At 40.2% G+C, this 17,550-nt stretch overlaps 1 protein-coding gene across 1 annotated transcript in view; it reads right to left on the minus strand.

Annotated features, from left to right (window-relative positions):
* The window catches only part of LOC114658479 (signal-regulatory protein beta-1-like), a 239,528-nt gene extending 228,029 nt beyond the window's left edge, over nucleotides 1-11,499 (minus strand). Inside the window, exons 1-2 of the mRNA XM_051932652.1 lie at nucleotides 11,389-11,499; nucleotides 4,214-4,552 (exon numbers count right to left, since the gene is read on the minus strand). Of these exons, the coding sequence (XP_051788612.1) occupies nucleotides 4,214-4,552; nucleotides 11,389-11,440 (391 nt within the window). The 5' untranslated portion in view covers nucleotides 11,441-11,499. The remainder of the gene's footprint in view (nucleotides 1-4,213; nucleotides 4,553-11,388) is intronic.
* Nucleotides 11,500-17,550: the final 6,051 nt, after the last annotated feature.

Here is a 17,550-nt window from a genome sequence, read left to right on the forward strand (position 1 = left end):
AGAGAAACGCAGCAGGCTGAGGCCCTCCTAACTCACGTGCCAGCCTAGGGTAGTATCTTACCTCCACTCAGCTAGCGTACGAGAGAACTACTTAATGGATTTAGATAATTTTTTTTCTAGAATATTCTTGAACATTCTGGTTGCTTTTGCAACTTCTAAGAATCATAGTTCGCTTGCAGGAGTAATATATTCACGTTAATTCGAAACAGAGGCTACGGGCCAAGGGGAGGGGGAAGCGGGACGTCTGGAGTGGGAGTCGGCCTACCTCTGTGTTTTGGAACGTACCTTGCCTCCGCTTAGCTAGCAATACCTTTTTGTTTATGGATTTTTAAAGTTTGTCCTTTTTTTGACTACTACGCATGTGGTGCCACGGGGGACGGCTAGTATATATATATATATATTTCCTCAAAAACAGTTCAATTACTCTGTCATACAGATTATCCGTGCGCTTCAGTTCCATCACGAAGTCCCTTTCTATCGCCATCGAAGCTAATGCCGAAAGTCGAACCTGCCCTGTCATATTTCTGGCATAAGTTTTAATTCGCTTTAGGGCTGAAAATGTCCGCTCAACAGAAGCAGTGGACACAGGAATGGTCACCGCCAAACATACCAATGTGTACAGCTGTCCCATGATGCTCTCATTCAGATTTTTCTATTACACCATCCTATCCAATCAACAGGTCTGAATACGGTGACGTTGCCGTACGCCTGCTAGAGGGCCCTAGTGAAACCAACTCAAAATCTGATTGGTTGAAGCAATGGTTTAATCGACATCTATTTTGTGTTAGAGGGCCTGCAGAACGGATTGTGAAGACCTCCGGGCAGACTTCTTTGACTTTGACCCTGCCTGGCAACAAATGATGGCTGAAATGTGATTGGTTAAATGCTTTAATACGAAAATACATGTCTGGAAGCAGCACAGCCATCGGAAAAGCTATGAAAGGAAGCGGACAGACTATTTGGAATTATTTAATAAGTATTCATGGACAAAATATAATTAACATCAGTTTGTGATTCAGATATTTTTTTAGGCCAGCAGAGAAGGCCTTGAAGGCCCTGACGGCCTGCCACTGCTATATATACACATTGTTCTTCACTGTCTTTGTGTAGAAGATTTCTGGTTGCTGTTGGACTTTCCTTTTGTTTCTTTTATTCAGAAAACTGTAACCATATACCCCTCCTGTACTGTTCCAATTCTATTAAAAAATCACCCCAATAGCCAAACGGACTTTATGAAAAGTGGTATAAAGAAAAACACCATTGTGCTCTGCAGAACAAAAACATGCATCTATACTGTATTAGAATCTCTATGTGATGGACAATATTTGTGTCTTACATCTTCTCACCACAGTAGACTGCTTGACGCAGAGTGCCAGAGTACAGAAACATGACAAAATGGAAGTGACAATAAGCTGAGTTGTAGCCATCTGGCTGCGGAGACACTTTAATGGATTACCTGAAGACGGCGGGATGCTGTTGGCCGCAGTCATATTTTCCATGTGAGTGACCACACAGGTGAACCGCGTTCTCCGGTCTGCCGTGGTGAAGTCTATAGAGCTGTTTGTTGTGAATATCCTGTATGAATTTTTCATTTTCTCATGAAGTGTGAAGCTCAGTGTCTGGCCAACCAATGGCTGTTCGGTTTTGATGATGTCTGACTGAAGCAGTGTGATCATACAGGTGAACTTGGAGCTGGTAGGGAGATCCACTTGGGTGGTCATCTCAGTTCCTACTTCATCTGTCACTGAAAGAGAAGATCAGTAGACACGCATGTAAAGTTACATATTAAGTGGCAGTGGGCAGATTTACTGATACGTGAGGAGAGCAGTCAAACATAGAGTGTGCCTGATAAGCCCTGATTGGAATCCTGTTGAACATCGATAGAAGGAACAGAAACATGTCGTCTGCAGAAGGAGCAGTTTGATAACGAGGAGTGGACTGAACGATCTGTGGACTGGTGCACAAGTCTCATGGAGGGCTCCCATCAGTTTCATTTGTGTTATTGTAACTGGTCTCCACCTCATGCGCCGTACTGCTGCGTCCTGGCCTTTGGATTCAGTTAACCCTTAAAACTTCGGTGTTGTGATATAGATGCAACGTGCCGTACAAACCGCCATGAAAGAATACTGCAAACACCCTTTAGTTCTTGATGTTTTCTCTTTTTTTATTAATGGTCTGAAATATTAAACAGAACATAAAAAGTGACAGTTCAAGCTCTGTGATTCCTCCTATTAACAAAAGAAAACCACGTGGAAAGGCTGTTGAACACTCACGTTAACACATAACCACAATTAATAGAAAAGCATTCAAAACATTTCAAAACAACAACTGAATACAACAAAAATCATATTACAATTACTGTCATATACAAAAAAAATGAACTCAAACAATTTAAAATAATTTAATTAATTTTACCATACAGGAAATAACAGCGTGCTTACCTCCACTCACAGTAACACAACGAATACTGAGAGAGACGAACACTGATGACGTAACATAACACAACAAACAGAGTAGGGAAATATAACAGGACCACAACAGAAAACATACAACACAATGAATGTTATCAGGTATTTGGTGAAGCTCCAAACAACTAAACTTTTTATTTTATACACCTGTTACATTATCATTTTGAAATATTCTGTTGAATCAAAACTCTTTCTGTTAAATATGGAATAAACAATAATGGGTGCCAATCACTTTGGTCAGTTTCAAGTTATTTCAGAGACAATTGTGGGTTCTTTGTTTTTCTTGGAGGGGTGTCAACAAATTTGTCCATGTCTGCATAGTCCTTCTTTCCATGCATTGTCAAAGTCACCTTAAGCCAGTTTTAGGTCATAAGGGTCAGAGTCTTACCCAGAAGTACCACATGCACCCATGGATGAGGCATCAGTCCATCACTAGTATTGGCCTGCGAACTTCACCAAAGTGAATTGGCTGCATTCATGTTTGCCCTTGTTCATCGAATTATTTACTGATAATTCAACCGGTTTAGGAAATCTTTAACACCAAGTGCCCCATAATGCTTTGCGAGGCCAGCGAGACATTCCCCTGATGTGACCGCTCCCCAGTTGCATAATGCAGATCATTTACATTACAGACCTTGTCGGACTTACCGTATATTCTCACATATAAGTCGGGTCTTGACACCCGAAAAATCGATCATAAAATCAGTCTCCGACTTATACGCCCGATCAAAAATGCGACACTAAATTTTTTTGGTTACATGTTCTTGTTCCCTTCAATCTCACCAGTTTCTCAGACACATTGAATTTTGTCGCAGCAGTGCAGTTACTAATTTCTTTCGCTACTTCAGCAACGTTAAATTTAAAACCAGCTTCACATTTTCTTCTGATCGAACGGTCCATTGTAGATAAGGGATGCTCTTACGATAAAGGTGTATGAGGGTGTGAGATACAAAAAACACAAATCAGTGCAGACATCGCTTCGGAATAGTTTGGATATTACTGTGTGGTCACGTAGGCACAATATATATATAAAAAAAGGCAGTGTGCTCCGTGGTTACTCTGTCAGGTGGGTGTTAGCATATAATAATCCCTTGTACCAATAGCGTGAGTTTTCTGCATTCGACCTATACGACTGACATTATAAAATACCAGAAATTATACAGTAAAATCAAGCCCCAACTTATCTGCGGGAGAACTTATCCACGAGTATATACGGTAGGTAGTGGTAGAACAGATAAGTAAATAACGCAAGTTCTTGAAACTTTATTTTTATGAAATCAGATTTGCAGGTCGATCTTCGAGTTCTACATCAGTATTAGAGAAAGAGGCACATGCCCTACGCATGCATAATTAGCCATGTGGAGACAAAAAGCAAAGTTTGAAGGAGCCTGACGTCCAACAACACAGAAGACTCTAAGAAATGGTAACAATAACAAAACACTTATGACTATTTACAAGATGTTTCTTTGTTTCCGAAAGGAGAAAAAGTGCAAAACACCAGCAGAGACAGTTTGGAGAGTCTTCAGCATGACTCCAAAAAGTAGAACAAGCCAGCATCTTCCATCATGACATGCTACTTTGGATTTTCTGCCTTCTCCCTACCAGTTGCACATTACAAAAGGACCCTAACAATTACAGCCACATTGATCTGATCTGCTGAAAGGCAGGCTTTTCTCCTAATACCACATTTTTGGGACTGTTGGAGAACTTTAAGAGACACTGAAAAATCAGAGACTGTCACCCACCTTTCACAATCAGGTTGACCCCCGGTCCTGAGGCGTACGGTTTCTCCTCATCTGCCTTTGTGTATTTCACGCAGTAATACTCTCCCGTGTCATTGACTCTGACGTCTCTTACTGTGATGCTGTAGTTGACAGTTGGGTTCTCCATTGTCCAGGACACTCGAGGGTCATTCTTATCTCCTCCTTTGGGGGATCCTGAGTAGAAATGTGTGCGCTCACTGTCAGCCCCTTTGTACCATCTCACCGGTCCCACTGGAGTCGCACTTGTCATCGTGCACACTAAAGTGACGTTACTTCCCTCCTCTGCTTCCACTTGACCCTGAGGCTGGGAGATGTTCAGCCCTGCAACATCAAAATGAAAGGGAGACTGAAGGGAGCATGCCATGTCAATTCAACCCCATACTGATATTCGATGAGATCAACTAAAGCACATAATTACAAAAATCGGGAGAGGTATCCCCTCAACTTTCTCGTATACTCAGATATGGGGAGGGATATTTGAGGAGTAAACTGCAAGACAATGATTATATTTTTATATTATGTACATTAAAGAACCATCAACAACAAATCAAATCAAATTAATAATATATTGAACAATTATTATAAAATGTGATGGATGGCCAGTGAGAGTTTCCAGCCCTCACCCCCAGGCCGCCAGGAGGAGCTCTCCCGACAGCATGGACGGGCCCCGAATTCCAGCAGGGCCTCATGGACTTTGTAGTTTTTATGCACAGCCCTGCTGGATACCTTGGGGACCACCGGGAGTCGCTGTAGGGAGGCTCGAGGACTCTTTCGTGCCCTATAACCCGGGAGTACATCATGGTCACATGACAAGAAGAAACGACGTGCTTCCGGGTTGAAGATAAGGACTGTTTACCCTGACCCGGAAGGAATAAGGACTTGTGGGTAATGGAACAGAAACATCTCCGGGTCAGGGGATATAAAGGACTCTGGGAAAGCCCAGTACACTGAGCTGAGCTGGGAGGTAGGGTGGCGAAGTGTCTGGGAGAGGAGGATTGGTATTTGTATTTGGATTATTGATTTATATGAGTAGTGTGGAGTGGAGGGTGCTTTGTGCACATAGTTATTATTTAATAAATAATAATTATACTTTTACCTGGTGTTTGGAGTGGTACCTGAGGGTTCAAGAGGTGGATCAGAACCTCTACTGCTACAAAAAGTAAAGTTGAATAAACCAGACTCTGCAGCTGCATGAATAAAAAATTTGCCATGATCATTTTATTTAGGTGAACAATTCAGGTAAATGACCACTTTCAGGAAGTGGATGTGGGTCAAAAGTTGCAAGAGACTTTAGTAATGTGTGTAATTTAATACTTGAACACAAAAATTAATTTATGTATAGCAAGTAGCAAGATGGGGTAAGGGCTCCTCCTCCGATGATACACAGGCGGTCCAGCACAATCGGCAAAAATGAAACCTCAGAAGAAAGACAGACGCTTAGCCGCTAATGCACAAACGATATGAGCACAACGGAAAAACGAAACCTCCTAGGATAGAGACACCCAGAGTAGTTTCTTTCAATTATCTGACATCTCTACATTTCAATATTTTTTCTGACTATTTCAATAGTTTCTAGGACCACCTCCGGCTTTTTACAGCACAGGCTTGCATAACTAGTCTTACATATAAATGTCTACACATGGAAGTGTGTGTTTGTCTGTCTGTCCGGCCCGGAAGTGAGAGGTGGAGTTGGGGTAAGGGCTCCACATCAGAGGATTCACAAGCGAGGCCAACACTTCGGCAAAACAAAACATCCGAAGAAAGACAGTTGCTTAGCTGGTAATACATAAGCGAAGCAAGCACATCCGCAAATCAGTATCCCTTGTACTTTTCCTCCCACTTCTAATACACAAGCGAGGCGAGCACGTCGGCAAAATGAAACCACCTAGGAGAGAGATACCCAGAGTAATTCCTTTCAATTACCTCTACATTTCAATTTTTTTTCTGATGATTTCAATAGTTTCTAAGACCCTTTTTACAACAAGGGTTTACACAGCTAGTAATATATAAACATTGATAAAAAAAGAAGTTTTAACTTTTGATCTTTTGATTTGGTGCAATTGTTCTTCCTTTTTTTGACTGCTCCCATTAGGGGTTGCCATATCTTTTTCCAAAAAAAAACATCAAACAAAAATCAAAACAATAGTCAAAAAAATGAACATCGAATAGAGAGGACAAGAGGGTCCCAACTGTAACTAAATAACTTTTCAATTCTGACGTTAACCCTGAGCGTCCATTGGGCTTGATATCCCATGTAAAAAATGGTTAACCCTGAGGAGGGAGTAGTGAAACTCGAGGAAGCCTGTTCTGATGGCATTTACAGAGTTAAGCCCATATAACACTTGGGACAGTATTCTGTTACTATCTTGTGGATGAAATAAGATCATTCTTCAGAATGATCAGGAATTTTTCTATATGTTCTACCACTCTATGATAGCTCATCAACATTCATGAGTTGAGTAGAAGCTCACCAGTGTGTGTCCAGCATGTAAAGCCAGTTATAGAACAAACTGAAACTGAACCATTAATTGAATCAAACAATAGTGACGACAATGTGAATTGGTCTTCAAACAGTGACACAGCCAGTGCAACTGATGCACACGACACTTGCGGCCACCAAACCTGACACAAACAGACGTGGACACAAGTTCAGCACAACACCCACCTTTTATTTACAAGGGGGAAAGGCTTTTCCTTCATTCCCTACATAGCAAGCACAGTTCCAAAGAACAAGATACATCACAGCAATGCCTTTTCTTCTTTCTCTTCTCTTTTTTCTTTCGCTCTCACTCTCCCTCTATCTGCCTCCACTTCTCCTGGCAAGCTTCATCCTTCTTCCTTCCAACTCTGGCTCCCTGAATGAAGGCAGCAGGCTACTTTTATGCTGCACCCAGGAGTACTTCTGGTGGTCCATTATGGTGATGGTGGAAGCCATACAAAGTAGGGCTCCACAATCCCTGGTGGCGCCCATGAAATTCAACAGGGCTGTACCAAGTCCTGTGGGAATCCAAGGCACCACTGCAACCCAGGGTGGCTGCCATCTAGCCCTCCAGGAGAGATAATGCCCCGAGCACATTCTTTCTCCTGGTTCTTCCATTATGCAGGCGTCCAGGCTGAGTCAGGGTGCCGGCCATCTGCCGCACACTGTATGACCAAACCTCAGTTACATGCTTGGAGAATTCGTTCTTGTGAGGACTTCAGTTTGGTGCAAATTCCTGCATGGAATAAATGCTAAAGTAAAAAAAAAGAATTAGAAAGACACTAGCCCCCTAAGCAATGTTCAGAAAGCATTGACTGTCAATGTTCATGTCAGGTAAAATGTGGAAGTCACTAAGACTTGAGCTGTGGTAGACTGCAATAACTCAAGCGGCCCATCAATCGTGCAGATCAGGCACTGACGTTCTACCCTCTCATGGAAAAGCACCAGAAAAATAATACAAGAAAAAGTGAACAAAGAAACTGTGCCAGTTGTGATGCCGTGTCACACAAAGGACGTGTACTAAATCTGCAGCAGTGCAGCAGTGGACAGTAGGCAGGCCTTTCGTATTTGAATTATGTTGCCATTTATGGTGTTTAGCGTGTTTTTCTTACTCTTAGTAACACTTTTTCTTGTTGGAAAAAGCCATTTTCTATCATGTTTTTGCTGAGGGGGAAACATAACGCTAAGTAGATGACATCTTTTGACCTTTTGGCAAGTGCCCAGTAGGCTTAATCATCGCTTGAATGCCACGGCCTATCTAAGTGTTGTTGCCGGCCACATACATCCCTTTCGAGGTCACAATTTACCCATCTTCTAATAGCTATTTCTAGCATAATAATGCTTCCTTGTGATAACACCTTCATAAACTAGACATGCAGAGGATTATCATTCTCTTCAATGAACCTGTAATCTTTATTCATGTCTACTTTCCTTTGTTTTATTTTCCAGTTCTTCTGTGGTGGTGTTGTGCCTGATTGAAGTCCTGTGCAGCTGCCTGTGATGTTTGAATGAAAGCGGATACCCCAACCTGCCACATCACCCACCGCATAAAGAATGAATTAAGATTGTCTATGCAAGGTAGAATTCCCCAGAGAGCTGGGTGGTCTTTTGACCTGGAGCCCTTACAGATTTTTTTTTTTTTCTGCACAGCTATTTTATTTTTGTCTTCTATTCACCCTGGCCAACTGACTATATCATCAGACTGTCCTTTAGAGACTAAAAAAATATATATATATACAATAATCCCTCGCTATATCGCGCTTCGACTTTTGCGGCTTCACTCTATCGCAGATTTTACATGTAAGCATATTTAAATATATATTGCGGATTTTTTGCTGGTTCGCGGATTTCTGCGGACAATGGGTCTTTTTACTTCTGGTACATGCTTCCTCAGTTGGTTTGCCCAGTTGATTTCATACAAGGGACGCTATTGGCAGATGGCTGAGAAGCTACCCAACCACAGCGCGTATTATGTATTAAATAAAACTCCTCAAATATATTGTGAGCACGGGGGCTGTTTGCACCCCTAGAGGACATGGCTGCTCCTCAAAAAACGCTGAAAGATTACCTTCACAGTGCTCCCTTCTTTGCTGGGCTTACATGTGGCTGCTTTGCAAGTGATATGCTTCCCGCATGGTGCTTCGCATACTTAAAAGATCAAACAGCACGTATTGATTTTTAATTGTTTGCTTTCCTCTCTCTCTCTCTCTCGCTCGCTCTGACGGAGGGGGAGTGAGCAGAGTGGCTGTTCGCACACTGGCCTAGAGGGTACGGACGCTCATCTAAAAAATGCTGAAAAATGCTTGCTCCCTTCCTCGCAGCTACTTTGTCCTGCAGTGCTTCGCATACTTAAAAGCCAAACAGCCCTATTGATTTTTGACTGTTTGCTTTTTTCTTTCTCTCTCTCTCTCTGACGCGCACTCCTTTGAAGAGGAAGATATGTTTGCATTCTTTTAATTGTGAGACGGAACTGTCATCTCTGTCTTGTCATGGAGCACAGTTTAAACTTTTGAAAATGAGACAAATGTTTGTTTGCGGTGTTTGAATAAAGTTCCTGTCTCTCTACAACCTCCTGTATTTCTGGGCAAATCTGTGACCCAAGCATGACAATATAAAAATAACCATATAAATATATGGTTTCTACTTCGCAGATTTTCACCTTTCGCGGGGGGGTCTGGAACGCAACCCCCGCGATGGAGGAGGGATTACTGTATAGTATATTTAAGGACGGATGGTCCTTAAATGCCTCGCAGTTAGGATACTTGGGTTCACTTCCCAGGTCCTCCCTGTGTGGAGTTTGCATGTTACAATACAATTTATTTTTTGTAGAGCCCAAAATTACACAAGAAGTACCGCAATGGGCTTTAACAGTCCCTGCCTCTTGACAGCCCCCCAGCCTTGACTCTCCAAGAAGACAAGAAAGAACTCCCAAAAAAACCCTTGTAGGGAAAAAAATGGAAGAAACCTGGGAAAGGCACTTCAAAGAGAGACCCCTTTCCAGGTAGGTTGGGCATGCAGTGGGTATCAAAAAGAAGGGGGTCAATACAATACAATACAATACACAGAACAGAACAAATCCTCAATACAGTATAAAAATAAAAAATTTTGAAGTACGGAGCAGAATTTAACAGTAGATGATATCACATAATATGATTTGGATTTGTTTAGAGTCCTGGAGACCTCATCCATCAAGCTGCCTCCCCCATTTGGTCATTCCACAGCTGAAACATCGCTGGGCCAGCCAATCCGATGAAAGGACCCCTCTTTCCCATGATTCCTGCGATCCTCCATCAGGTATGACTTTACCTTAAGCAGGCAAAACAACTTGGCAGGTGGGCCATGGCACCAAGTGTTCTCCCCATGTCTGCGTGAGTTTTCTCTGGGTACTCCAGTTTCCTCCCACAGTTAACAAGACATGCATGTTAAGTGCATTGGCGATCCTAAATGGTCCCGTGTGTGTGCTTGGTGTGTGCGTGTGTGTGTGTGTGTGCGCACGCCCTGCGGTGGGCTGACGCCTTGAACGGGATTTGTTTCCTGCCTTGCGCCCTGTGTTGGCTGGGATTGTCTCTAGCAGACCCCTGTGACCCTGTAGTTAGGATATAGCGGGTTGGATAATGGATGGATAGATATTTAAGGACTCTAATTCACTTAATTATAACTAACTAACCCTAACCCTAGCCCTATACCCTTATGTAAATGTATATTATTTCTCCTATATTAACTATTTTTCTTATCTAATTTTAATTTGTTTTTCTTTGCTCATAACTACTTCTGTGACATCTTGTAAAGCACTTTGAGATCCATCCTTTTTGTGAAAATGTGCTATAGAAATAAAACTTGAAAGTACAAACCATGCAGAAAAATAAAAAGACAACAACCCCAAAATGCGCAATATCATAAGAACATGAGACAATTGAAGAATGAGAACAGACCATCCAGTCCATTTGTCACCCATTTGTTTAGCTAATAGCTTAGTGGTCCCCGTCCCTCATTCGGGTGTTTCAAGGCTGTCTGAAAGTGCAAATGATTTTAAATATCAAATAGCTAAAGTAGCCATGAAGTAAGCACAATAAAACATTTCCAAAAAAACCTCAGAGTTTTCCTGTTCATCAGAGGATATTTTTTGATCAAATATTTGCTAACTGAGCTGCACAAATGATATTGTGAACAAAGCTAAAAAGCCCCAAATCCTTCATGAATGAAGCACAGAGGAGAGAATAAAAACCAATTGAATATTTTTAACAGTAGTTTTCAAAACTATGGCCATTCCAGATTCCTTCAATAATAACAGAAACCTCTAAGAAGCATAAAACTGACAAGAAATAATCCATCATGACATGGTAGGTCTGGGTGAGCCCAGGCTCGGCTCTCCTCCCTCCAGGGCCTTTCCCTTGCATTACATAAAACAAAATATACTGAGTAATCATTAATTTTGACAGTGCAATATCTAGAGCACCCTCAGAATGTTATTCCCAATTTTATTTTTTAAATTTTATTTCATTTGTTTTCTGATTGCAGGCTGTGCAAGGGCTTGTCTAAGTAAATAGTTTCATGTTAATATGGCTACTTCCCCACTACCTTTCTCACATTCTATATCAATTCTCTTTGCCGGCCTCTCTCTTGGTCTCACATCTACCAGCCAGGCCACTAACGACTCTAATATTTTCACTTTACTCACCTCGTACAAGAAGGAAGACGAGGCAGGTTGACACAGCACTTAGGATCAGCATGGCAGATGAAGGGACAGCAAGTGAAAGGAGACTAGAAGTAATATGAAGATAATGTACATATGACTAAATAAGAATGGCATATTTTTAACAAATAGAAACAGGATGCTGTGGCCACAGGAAGAAACAAATTCTATGCACTGACTATTCAGAGTAATAGATGGGGGAAAGATCAAAAAGTTAACTGCAGCCCTAATGTGTGATGTGCATCAGCGGCTCAAGCAGCACATATTGCTGTAAACTTTTGAATTCTCTTAAGCTTCTGATCTCTGGAGAGCGTCATAAAGTTCCATACCTGCGTGGGTAGTGACTAGTGAGTAGCAACCCTTCATCTTGAGTATGGTGCAATGAGAAGTCAAGCCAAATGACACCTTTTATTGGCAAACTAAAAAGATTACAATATGCACGCTTATGGGGTCCTGAAGAAGGGGCCAGAGTTGCCTCGAATGTTTGCATATTGTAATATTTTTTAGTTCTCCAATAAAAGGTGTCGTTTGGCTTGACTTCTCATTGCATCCTCAATGGCTAACACGGTACAGCGGTAGGGTGAAAACGTTGAAATATTCGGGAACTTTGGAAAGTTTTGTGAAAAGCATTGAAGTCAAAGGGAAATGTAAAACTGAACTACAGTACTTTTAAGTGGATTATATGGGTGAAGTGGACTTACTTTGTAGCACACCCCACCCCACCTCCCCCCAGCTTAGAGCTTGTATGGAGGGTGTTACCAGATTTACGTAGCAAGGAAGCGGCTATACTTTTAAAATGTGGGACAGATAAAATCAGGCCAACACCTAAACCCTACAGAATTTCCACATTGCCACCAGAATATTAACAACATCCAGGAAAAATCCCTTAAGATTAAACAAACCTTCTTCTTCTTCTTTCGGCTGATTCCGTTAGGGGTTGCCACAATGGATCATCTTCTTCCATATCTTCCTGTCCTCGTCATCTTGTTCTGTTACACCCACCACCTGCATGTCCTCTCTGACCACATCCATAGACCTTCTCTTAGGTCTTCCTCTTCTCCTCTTGCCTGGCAGCTCTATCCTTAGCACCCTTCTCCCAATATACCCAGCATCTCTCCTCTGCACATGTCCAAACCAATGCAATCTCGCCTCTCTGACTTTGTCTCCCAACCATCCAACTTGAGCTGACCCTCTAATGACCTCATTCCTAATTCTGTCCATCCTCGTCACACCCAGTGCAAATCTTAACATCTTTAACTCTGCTACCTGCAGCTCTGTCTCCTGCTTTCTGCTCAGTGCCACTGTCTCCAGCCCATATAACATAACTGGTCTTACTACCATCCTGTAGACCTTCTCTTTCACTGTTGCTGATATCCGTCTGTCACAAATCACTCCTGACATTCTTCTCCACCCATTCCACCCTGCCTGCACTGTCTTTTTCATCTCTCTTCTACAATCCCAGTTACTCTGTACTGTTGATGCCAAGTATTTAAACTCATCCACCTTCACCAACTCTACTTCTTACATCCTCTTCTGTTCCTACTGACCTTCATTACTCTCCTCTCTAGAGCAGATCTTCACCTCTCCAGGGTGTCCTCAACCTGCTCCCTACTCTCGCTACAGATCACAATGTCATCAGCAAACATCATAGTCCACGGGGACTCCTGTCTAATCTCGTCTGTCAACCTGTCCATCACCATTGCAAATAAGAAAGGGCTCAGAGCCGATCCCTGATTTAACACACCAAAAATAAAACACACCAAACACACAAATATATAAAATGATCCTTATTTGCTAGAATAACTATTTACAAATAAAAACACCCCACAAAGAAACCCCACACAACGATGATTACAGTCCTGAAAAAAAAGTCCTTACTGTAAATGATGGAAGTGATTCTGGAAATGGAAACTAGAGTTAAATGATGGAAAGAAGTCTGGAAATGCTCCTATTCAATAAAATGCTTCCCGGAATATGGATAGTGAAATTCTGTCCTACCACCGGAGACGAGAAGAATAGTCTTAGGAGGTGCGCCTCTTATCCAAGAGCATCGAAGGACTGGATTCGCAGGAAAAGAACCCACCGCCATCATTAAGACTGGTGGCCGAGCACCATACTTCTCCACTATGAATGTCCAGTAACTGAAAATGTTTAGGAGCTGTTGCGGATGATGTTGATTAGAAAATGGTCCACTCGAAAAGTCCCGCCACATCCTTCTCTTCCGGTTTTATTGGTACAGTGCATACAAACCACAGACTACAAATCCCACAAGCCCCTCTGCATCTATGCAAACCTGCTTAAAGACACCGACCCCAATTTACAAACAGAAATCAGTGCATCCAGTGTTGTCATTCACATTTAACAAACACATCAACAGGACATACACTGAAAAAAGTATATTGATGTTGTTCATTCAATGTAAATTTTCTCTTTCAAGCAACTTAAGATTAGTCATTTAGTGTTGTAGCTTGAAATATTTGGTTTCAGATCTCAATCAAAGTAAAAAAAATTGTTTGTATTAAAGTAAGTTATGGTGGAGGGAATAACATTAAAAACCTATTTCAGTTAACCTCATATTTTAGGTTGTTCGTGTGCTGTGTGCGAGGGGCCATTTTTATATTCTCCCGGTCGAACTTTCCAGCGTGATGGCTTTCCAACTGACAAAAAAGAAGAACACTTTCCTGAGTGGAGTGGACGTAGCTATACAGGTCTGGTCATTTTCAGCAGCAGACTTTTATAATGGAGGATTTCTGGTAAGTAACCCTGTTTCTCAACTGTTAATTTTAAGTATAAGAACTTGTAATAAAACATACTTTCTGGAAAGCTGTAGAAATGTTTAATAATTTTTTGCTGTATATTTGAGACTAGCAAAATACCCGCGCTTCGCAGCGGAGAAGTAGTGTGTTAAAGAGGTTATGAAAAAAAAAAAGGAAACATTTTAAAAATAATGTAACATGATTGTCAATGTAATTGTGTTGTCATTGTTATGAGTGTTGCTGTCTTTTATATATATAATATACACACACACACACACACATAAACATATATATACATATACATATATATATACATATCTACATATACACATATCTACATATACATACGTATATACACATATACACATCCACATAAACATATATATACATATACAAATTTACATATCTACATATATATATATATATAGACATACATATATACATACATACATTCACATATATATATATATATATATATATATATATATATATATATATATATATATATATATATATATATATATACTGTTTATATACATATGTACTTATTGGCTCCTGTATTTAGGAAATGGCAGGTTGGATAATGGACGGATGGACATTTGTATGCATAGCCCCATTTGCCCGTTTTCATTTTTTTTTCTTTCTTCAGTAATATTTCAGCAAACCCGGAGCTTGTCAGTTCAAATCCTGGTACTGACACCACTGTGTGACCCTGAGGAAGTCACTTCACCTGCCTGTGCTGCAAAAAACAAAAGTAATGTAACAAATTGTACCTCAGATGTTGTGAGTTGGTGGAATAAAAGCATAAGTAAAAAAGATAAATATGTATTATACACATAGGAACTATTCATTTATTTTCAGTTAAGTCATCTGCAGCAAACTTTTATAAATGAGGGTTTCTGATTTTTAGATAGTGCAAACTGTTTCTTCTTCATTGACGTTTTCTCTTGGAGAGCTTTTTTCATTTCATTGAAAATGAAAGCAGCAGCTGCCAAAATATGTAGCTTTCTTATTAATTTTTCAACATTGTGTAAAATAAATGTATAAAGTAACATAAAAGGTTTAAATACTGGTTATCCTTTTACAGTAAAATATTACTAAAGAGATACAAAAAAAGTAAAATGGATATGTTCTTTTTCTTTAAGGAGATTAAATATTACTGAAGAAAGAAAAAAAAAATTAAACAGTCAAATGGGGCTATGCATACGAAGTTAAAAGGTTTAAATAAAACAGAAATATATATTTTATTTTTACTTGCTTAACTTGTGGAGGGTGTATCCTGTAGCAAAGCCCTAACTTTTATCGTGAAAGCCCGTTTCAGTCAATAAGTCTTAAAAACAGGTGTAAAGATATTGACAATAATCTACGCAAACCCAGGAAGACATGGAATTGTTTAAATCAAGTATCATTACATCTTCCTTTCTTAAAGAGAAGTAAGGCAGTACTTATAAGCTTACATATATATATATATTATATATATATATATATATATATATATATATATATATATATATATATATATATATATATATATCCGAAGCCGTGCAAGCACACTCTTGAGAATGCAAAGTATAGTTGTACAGAAGAAAAGCAATCTTGCCTCAAATGAATGGCAACCTTTTGTAGGTCTATGAACTTATATTTAAACTTTAGGTTTACACTGTGCTTTCTTTCCGAAGTACCTGCACTCATGAATATGTCTGTATGTGTTAGTCGGTCAAATCCACGCGCTTCGCACCGGCGAAGTACCGCTTTTAAATTTTTATTAAGAAGAAAATAAAACGTTTTTAAATTGAGGGAAAATATACTAATAACAGTTTGTTAAGGATCTGTTTTTTTGTGAAGCTGCCTTTACTCGAGTGATCACTTCGACCTGACTTGGTGGCCAAGTATAAGCGTTACCTGGAAGGTAACCACCCATACAATCAGATTGTGAATCAGACTACGAATGCCGTGAATGTAATTACACACTCACTGCACTTGCTTACGGTAATCGAACCTGGGACGTCAGCGCTAGAGGGGCTTAGCAGTGGTGAAGTATTGCTTTTAAATTTTAATTAAGAACAAAAGAAAACCTCAGAGGTTCGATTACCGAAAGGGAGTGAAGAGAGTGTCCGGTTACCTCCCAGGTAACGCTTATGGTTGGACAGCAAGTGACGTAACATCAGCCACGGTGCCTTCAGTTGTGAGAAGCAGATCATAGAATGATTGAAAATAGTTTTGCATTTACCTTTTTAGTAAAAGGCGAGCTTTTAAGCCTGAGAAATCACCCCGTAAATGCACACGTTTAATTGCACATGTGTTAATATGTATGGTTACACAGTATTAAAAGACAGTGAAGAACGTGATTTACCTTTGTTCCCGCGTTTGATAAAAGGTGAGCTTTTAAGCCTGAGAAATCACCCCGTAAATGCACACGTTTAATTGCACGTGTTAATATGTATGCTTACACAGTATTAAAAGACAGTCAAAAATTAACGTCATTTACCATCAGTCACGGTGCCTTCAGTTGTGAAAAGCAGATCATAGAATGATTAAAAATAGTTTTGCATTTACCTTTTTAGTAAAAGGCGAGCTTTTAAGCCTGAGAAATCACCCCGTAAATGCACACGTTTAATTGCACATGTGTTAATATGTATGGTTACACAGTATTAAAAGACAGTGAAGAACGTGATTTACCTTTGTTCCCGCGTTTGATAAAAGGTGAGCTTTTAAGCCTGAGAAATCACCCCGTAAATGCACACGTTTAATTGCACGTGTTAATATGTATGCTTACACAGTATTAAAAGACAGTCAAAAATTAACGTCATTTACCTTCGTTCCCGCGTTTGACTCGAGCTGTAAATCTCTTCCTTGTTTTTAGTTCACGTGATTACGTAGGAGGCGTGATGACGCGATACGTGACTCCGCCTCCTCCATTAGAGTATATGGACAAAAAATATGTTCCAGTTATGACCGTTACGCGTAGAATTTCGAAATGAAACCTGCCTAACTTTTGTAACTAAGCTGTAAGGAATGAGCCTGCCAAATTTCAGCCTTCCACCTACACGGGAAGTTCGAGAATTAGTGATGAGTGAGTCAGTCAGTCAGTCAGTCAGTGAATCAGTCAGTCAGTCAGTGAGGGCTTTGCCTTTTATTAATATGTATAGATTTACACTGCAAAATGCTTCTGTATTTGCACTAGAGTTTTAAATAAATGTAAAAAGTACAGCACTGGAATGTGTTATGTTCATAATATTTCTAATAGCATAAAAACAGGTTATGACCAATAAACCATTTTAAATTGTAACAACTTGATTTGGCTCAACTTAAAAATTGTGGGTTCAATAAGATAAAAAGAATTGTATTGGTTCAGATTGATAATATTAAGTGTGAATCATGACCTTAATTA

Source organism: Erpetoichthys calabaricus, chromosome 10 (assembly GCF_900747795.2).
Source record: "Erpetoichthys calabaricus chromosome 10, fErpCal1.3, whole genome shotgun sequence".
NCBI lineage: Eukaryota > Metazoa > Chordata > Cladistia > Polypteriformes > Polypteridae > Erpetoichthys > Erpetoichthys calabaricus.